The sequence below is a fragment of the Antrostomus carolinensis genome, unplaced genomic scaffold (genome assembly GCF_000700745.2).
Source record: "Antrostomus carolinensis isolate BGI_N321 unplaced genomic scaffold, ASM70074v2 scaffold7459, whole genome shotgun sequence".
Lineage (NCBI taxonomy): Eukaryota > Metazoa > Chordata > Aves > Caprimulgiformes > Caprimulgidae > Antrostomus > Antrostomus carolinensis.
The window spans coordinates 30,784-37,908 of record NW_010336375.1 but is presented as its reverse complement, the minus strand read 5'-3'; the positions used below and the strand labels follow the sequence as shown (position 1 = coordinate 37,908).

The window sequence follows — 7,125 nt, the reverse complement described above, 5'->3', positions numbered from 1 at the left end:
AGACACCTTCATGAACTGAAGCCTTACATTGTATTTTGTGTTCCTTTTGTCACATGAATTCTATTGTTGAACATTCAGGTAGTCTGCCTGATCTTTATGGTCTTTATCCACAGGCAGAATGGCTGCTACTTTCCACAGCCCTCATTCTCTCCTCACACGTGCAGGCACAACATACAACAATTAGATGTACAAGGGCTTCTCCAGAATGTGTAAGCACAGTCTTGAGTTTCATGGATGAATCAGTTTTGTACAGTTCTTCAGATTGGAAAGAAAAATCCCATCCTGCCACCTGCAGCTCTCTTGTAGGCAAGGAGCACTGAACATGTTAGCGCTTCTTTTGCTCTCCAAACGGTTTTAACTCATAGTGCCACACTCAGTAAGTTCCTGGGACAGAGAACCTGCTCTTCTCTTTTCTAGGAAGCATTTGAGTCATGTTGGAAAAAAGGTCTGGGAAGCTGACAGAGAGCACTGTTCCTGCACTCATTGACTAGGTTCTGGAAAATAAAGGCTAAAAGCTGGAAGCATACCTACTGCAGGTAGAGTCAGCATAAACTGGTGCTAGATAGACTGCAGTCTGCAATTTCTATTCATAAAAGCTAGTCTGGTGCCATCAGTCAACCCAGGAAAGGACAAGGTCTTACCTCCCCATGAACAAGACAAGATTTGCAATATGGATAGCTGTTTCTAAGAGATAAAGGAGACAGGCCCTTGGCAACATGAAGGTAGTCTCCGGAACCATTGTTCACTGCTCTAAAACCAAATAATTCCAGGGTATCTCAGTTGGTGGCAGTCATAAATGTTGAGAGACAGAAACTTTGGGCTCAGAACTAGCAGTAGGAAAAACGGTATTATCTAGGTATAGCAGAGCAGGTTCTTGAAAGAAATGGGCAGCAAGGGGCTGGTGAGGAAGCCCAAGAAGATGGTAAATGGAGACCTAGATCACTCAGTTTCAGTCTGAAAGGCAAGGTTGACTGACTCATGGTTCTGCTGGGGAGCCACACATGGTCACACTGTTCACTTCATATTCTCAGAGGAACTAATTTCAAAGAAAACTTGAACCTGGTCTGTGGCACATCATCCAGTGGTGAAAGCACAAGCTGGCACTGATCCAGCGCAAGCATGTTTCCCTAAGCCCGTTACATCTCCTCCCAGAATCCCTGAATTACTCCTGGCCCTTGCACAACCCTTCACAAGACTCACTGACTGATCCCTCACCCCAGCACACCACTGACCAGCACCAAGAATGGCATTTGATCCCAAAGGAGGAGAAGGGCCGGTGGAGAGAGAGTCCAACTCAAATCTCTCTCACCTCATTCCTGAGGAGACAGGAAACAAACAGTGCTTTCTTCTCCTTTCACCTTTCCTACTGGCAGAGAAGTTGAGGCAGACAAGCTGGGTGACAGCTGCCTCAGGCACTCATGCTTCTTTGTCAAGCTTCTGCTAGACCCATGCCAGGACATGGCCCTATATACCAACCACAGCTCCTTTGTCATCTGCAGAGTACTCAGGCATATTCTTGCAGGGTATCCCAAAGTGTTTTTCTCACCTGTTCTGCAGCCTTCCCTGTTACACAGCGTGAGCTATGGACAGCCCCTCCTCACACAGGTACTATTCTGGCAGCCCCCTGGGGAACAGACTTTGGGCAACCTTCAGAAGACTCCCCACTTGGGTTTTCATGTGGAATTCCACACCAGTATCTTCCTAATGCAAACACCCCTGCATGTGCTCTTTCACACAGCTCCAAGATGTGGTGCCTCCTCATGCTGCTCTGCTCCCAAGGAATTGTCTTTTCAGCAGGATTCACAACCCCCTCCACTCTGAATTCAGACAAAAGCCAGTACAGGAAGACCCGCAACCCTGAATGCTTTATGAATGTTGTAAGTTGGGTCACCTTCTCTCCTTTTCTTTCTAAAGTGTCTCTCTAAGTACCACCACCACTGCCCCATCACTAACGGTCCCTGTCAGGAGGCTAAGAAGGGACCCTTACACAGTTCCCATTCTCCCCACCTGCCTTTTCCAAAACCACTGCATTAGAGTCACCACTGCAACAAGGGCTGGCTCTGAATGTGCCAGGGACAGATGTGACCTTGTACATTGCATGAGGACAGACATGTAGCATGGCAGTGGAGAGTACCAGCTGCTACTTTTGGCTCCAAGGCCAGGCAACTCCCCAGAACTTCCTGAGGAGCTCTGAAGATCCAGGCTACCAAACTTTAACCCCAGCACCAGGACTCAGCCCTGGACTGAGGTGAGAGTACAGACTACACACTCCAGTCCGTACCAGACTGAACAACAAACTTTTACTGCCTGTGTTTAGGGTGAACCCTGACAGATATATGATGAACAGGAGGCTGGGCCATGCCTCATGATGCTTGTTTGCAGTCATCTTTCTCAACACATGTTGGTGTTTCCGGCTACCGCGCAAAGAAGGGATGAATGCAATTCTGGCAAGAGGACAAAGATCCCTCCAGTCCTATGACAGGGAGCACTGGCCTAGAAGAAAAATTGGTGCTCTGATCCAAACAGTTTGAGCTGCCAAAGAGAAGAATTCTTTTGCAGTAGTAGCAAAGGCTGGTTTCCAGTCTCAAGGGGAGTAAATTCCTCCCCTTATGTAACAACCTGTTTGCCCAGTACACTGGTAAGGGAGGTTTAACCCCTTCTTTAAACACCAGATTATCACAACACAAAGTAATCCAAGACCCCTTGCTCTGAATCACCAAAGATTTCCTCACAGTACATGCAAAACTAGGTGTAGGTGGTCTCACGAGTTCCTTAGTGACAAGAGCTCCACCCTTGTTTGCCTTGCTTGCATGGCTTGCTTAATCCCACTTTGGCAAGAAAGGATTCGTTATGGACCAAACCCTACAGCTTTTGGCACTGTCTTATGCAGATACTGCTACGCATTTAATCTGTAGAAATGTATGATCTGTATCAGCCTTGCAAAACATGACAAACTACCTCCCAAAACATTAGTCACTCAATATAGTTCTGCTTTGTCCCACAATAAGGGGTCAAATACCAGACAACTACCACGTAAGCAGGTCTAAAGACTTTTGATGCATCTTTTTACAGGACCTGTAATAGTTATTCTCAGTCATGGTCCCAGTGGCCAGGGGCCTTGCACTACCATCACAGAACAGCTCACATCTACATTGCTCTGCTTGGTTACGCTGCAAAACAGGACAACTTGCATGTTAACAAACTCTCCTTTGGTTTCCCACAGAGTGAAATTATCAGATATCATGGATACCCCAGTGAGGAATACCAAGTTACCACAGAGGATGGATACATTCTTGGTGTTTTCAGAACTCCTGCTGGGAGGAAGAGCCAAAACACAGGTGTGACACAGTTTTAAGACATAAGGAAGGTCTGAGAGCCAATTCTTACATGGCTCTCCTCTCTTTCCTCTTTGCACATGCAGTGGCATGTTCCACACCTTTCTATCTCAGCGAGAGTACCTAGTCAGGAATGTAGCCTGAATTCTAAATCCGTCTAAAGTCTGTACATTCAGTGTCTCTGCCCTTATTTCAGACTTTTCTAATGATTTTGTCATATCCCAATTTTTTCCCCTCATGTGGGCTAGGGGAGGGTTTGGTAGGCTGGATTTGGCAAGGTTTTGCATTAACACCATAATATATATTTAAAATAGAACCTGACAATAAAGCTTCTTAGGTTAGGCATATGGACGATACAGATATTCTTAAGGATGGTGATAAGAGATCAGGTCATCAATGAAAAGCAAATGCATTTAATGTTTCATCAGATTTTCTGAATAGAATAAAAATTTCTACCTGGAATTCAAGGTACTCTGGATACTGACACTTTTTTTATTACTCTTTTTTAGAATTATAGAGTAAATTATTTTGGATACCTCCTCCTATTTGAATCTCCTCCTTTGGAGATTATCTAGACTAGCCTCACTCTCAAAGTAAGGTTAACCAAAGTTAGATCAGGAGCCTCTTAGTCCTGTTCAGTTGGTTACTGAATAGACCTAAGGGCAGATATGCTCCTTTGCGTGAATTATTCTTTGCCTTCCTTACACTGTTATGCCTTCAGAAGTTTTCAGCTGTGGGTAGATGGTTTCAATATAGGGACCTGTAAATTGGCTTTCCAGCACAAGAGGAGTTTGTTACCTCCTTGTTGAATCCTTTATTTGCCAGTCCTGTCATGAAATGGTTATGAAATGTCATTAAGTGTTTCATGCCTGCATGGAGCAAATACTGCAGGTTTCTCAGACCAGTATCCATGCATAGTTCTCCTGGGACCTTCTCAAAGAAGAAGAGATTTAAAACCTCTCACAAACTTAACTCTGCACCTCAATCTAAAATACATATTAACTACAGCTCTCCAATATAAGAACATTTTCATCTTTTCCAGGGCAAAAGCCTGCAGTCTTCCTACAGCATGCTTTTCTAGGAGATGCTACCCACTGGATTTCTAACCTGCCCAACAACAGCTTGGGCTTCCTCCTCGCAGATGCCGGCTACGATGTCTGGATGGGAAACAGCCGAGGGAACACTTGGTCTTTAAAACATAAGACCCTTAATCCCAGCCAGAAAGAGTTCTGGCAGTTCAGGTACTCTGTAGAGAGAGAACTACTCAAGAGAGAAACTCTGATCAGACTAGGTAGCTTCAGCCTGATGGTTTTACCTAAACCAATATCAGAACAGGATTTACACCAACAAAGGAAAGTAAAAACTCAAATGAAGAAGGATGCTCACTTCTACTCAGAGTTGGGAGCACTGAGCGGGGAAGAGATTTCACACACTGGGAAATTAAATGGTATGCTGAGGGAAAGGGAGAGAGTACTATGAGAGGGAGAACAAGAACCTCAGCTGGAACAGGCTGAGCAGCCTTTTCTGGAAATCTCTGATCTCTCCCAGTGGAATTCAACCAAGGGAGAAATGTGTTTTGTAACCCCTGCTGGTGAGACCACTGATTAAATTCCGTTCCCCAAGGGCTGCAGCTGACAGGAAAAATGGGCATCTCCTCCACAGAGAGCCCAAGGCACCAGGCAGCCTGGCAGTAAAGCTGCGTCCCTCTATCCCCTTCCCCAACTCAAGCAAGAACACAGACAAACCATGCAACCTCACCTTTCAATGGGTCCTGCTTGGTGCAATGAACAAAACTGACATTCAGTAACTCGTGCTGTGGTAGCCCAATGGTCTGAGAGCTTTTTGTTTTTCTCCCCTGTAGCTTTGATGAAATGGGTAAATATGATATTCCAGCAGAGCTGTACTTCATCATGAATAAAACTGGTCAGAAGGATGTGTATTATATTGGTCACTCTGAAGGCACAACAACAGGTAATGTCACGACACTCATGGTTCACAACCATTCATGTTCCTATCCCATCAGTAGGTGGGTCTCCCCATTGATTCAGATGTTTTTCTTGTTTGTGGAGAGCTAGCAAATGTAGAAGTGCCTTCTGAGTTGAGCTTCAGAAAATGCGCAAAACTTTTTAGAAAAGAGCTTTGGTTGTTTACTGGGTACTTCTGGTACTAGCACTGGATATTTTTCTTAAACTCTCACCAACAGCAATTTTCATTAAGTTCATCTTCTGCACAAAGACATACAATTATTTTCCTTATGAACAGGAAGGGAAAACTAAAAAGATAAAACAGCACATATAATACGTAATTTCAAATAACAGCAGACAAGGAAAAAGAACCTCAACATTACTAAGTCATGTGACTTAATGGCAATCTTACAATGTAAACCATAGTTCATGTGTGGCTATAACTGGCCACATGACTATTTAAAACATATTGCCAGAGACTGAAAGTGAGGAAAGAAAAAACATTAATAATTTATTTTCTCTTAGTGTCAGCCTTTAGCATTAACTCACTTTATGGTCTCCAAATGCAACTAACTTTCTTTTAGCATCAGCTGAAAGTTCCTGGTATTTAGGGTTTATGTGTAAGATCCATGAATGCACATTGATTAGAAATTAACAACTGCCAGTTCATTAGTGTAAATGACCCAGAAAAAAAAGAGACCCAGAAAAAAAAAGAGAAGGTAATGTGGGAAAATAATATATTGTCACAGTTCCAGATCTTTTCTTTCTGTTCCTCTCATAAGAGTATTTAAAGACCTTCATGGCAAAACAAACTAAACATCTAGTTTTTCTTCAGCTGCCTTTGATGCAAACAATCAGTTGAAAACACTCAAAGCTCCCAGTATTCAGCTAATTATTCTACAGTTTCATGGAAGCATAAACATACATAGACCTTCAGAGACTATAATCTGAAAAACTTTTTTTTAATGAGAGTTTTTTGAACTTTAAAGGGAATTGATTTTATCGGGAAAACCTTATTGACATGTTGCCTACAAAAGCTGTCCTGAGAAAGGCAATGTCCAGACATACTCTAAACCTCAGAATGAACTTTGCCTCCCAAATAAAATTTACTTCAGGGCTTAGCTTCAACACTTGCCTTAAGTAAAACATGGACCACAGATAATGGGCTGCAAATCTAGTCTTACTTCTTCTTTGCCACTTACTGCTTACGTATTTATCTGTGGAAGATTTCTTCACTAACAGGCTGTCTTTTCTGTGTTTGCAGGCTTCATAGCATTTTCTACATACCCTGAGCTGGCTAAACGGGTTAAAATGTTCTGTGCTCTGGGCCCAGTAACCACATGCTCACATGCTACAAGCCCTCTGATTAAGATAACAAATGTTCCTGATCCAGTGCTCAGGGTATGTAATTTTTCCTACTAAGAGGCCTAATGCCTGACTTACATTCAGAGGGTTCATTCAACCTGAGATGAAGTGTTCGCAAACAGGTGACCTGCTGATACTAAGCTTGGGATGAATCAAGTGCTCTTGAAAAATCTGTTCCCAAACTCTGTGGGGAAAATACTGAAGATATAGGGCAGCATTTCTCATTGAAGTAGGGACTTGTGAAACTCTGCCTCATCATAGGACTCTTGCTGTTAACTAATATTTTGTTGGCCTCGTGGAGGAGGAACTAAACCGGAGCTGCAATAACAGCCATGAAAATGTCTGGGACTTCAGAAATGAGTGAGCCTTGAGGCCGCTACACTAGAAATGGAAGGATGGCTTCCTCCAGGAGTGATGCCAGTAATATGAAGGAAGGATATGTGATACACTGTGGAGAAGAA

At 43.3% G+C, this 7,125-nt stretch overlaps 1 protein-coding gene across 1 annotated transcript in view; it reads left to right on the top strand.

The window, feature by feature from the left end:
• The first annotated feature begins 703 nt into the window (after positions 1-703).
• The window catches only part of LOC104530284 (lysosomal acid lipase/cholesteryl ester hydrolase), an 11,313-nt gene continuing 4,891 nt past the window's right edge, over positions 704-7,125 (top strand). Inside the window, exons 1-6 of the mRNA XM_010174826.2 lie at positions 704-750; positions 1,712-1,877; positions 3,224-3,338; positions 4,378-4,576; positions 5,197-5,306; positions 6,564-6,700. Of these exons, the coding sequence (XP_010173128.1) occupies positions 1,746-1,877; positions 3,224-3,338; positions 4,378-4,576; positions 5,197-5,306; positions 6,564-6,700 (693 nt within the window). The 5' untranslated portion in view covers positions 704-750; positions 1,712-1,745. The remainder of the gene's footprint in view (positions 751-1,711; positions 1,878-3,223; positions 3,339-4,377; positions 4,577-5,196; positions 5,307-6,563; positions 6,701-7,125) is intronic.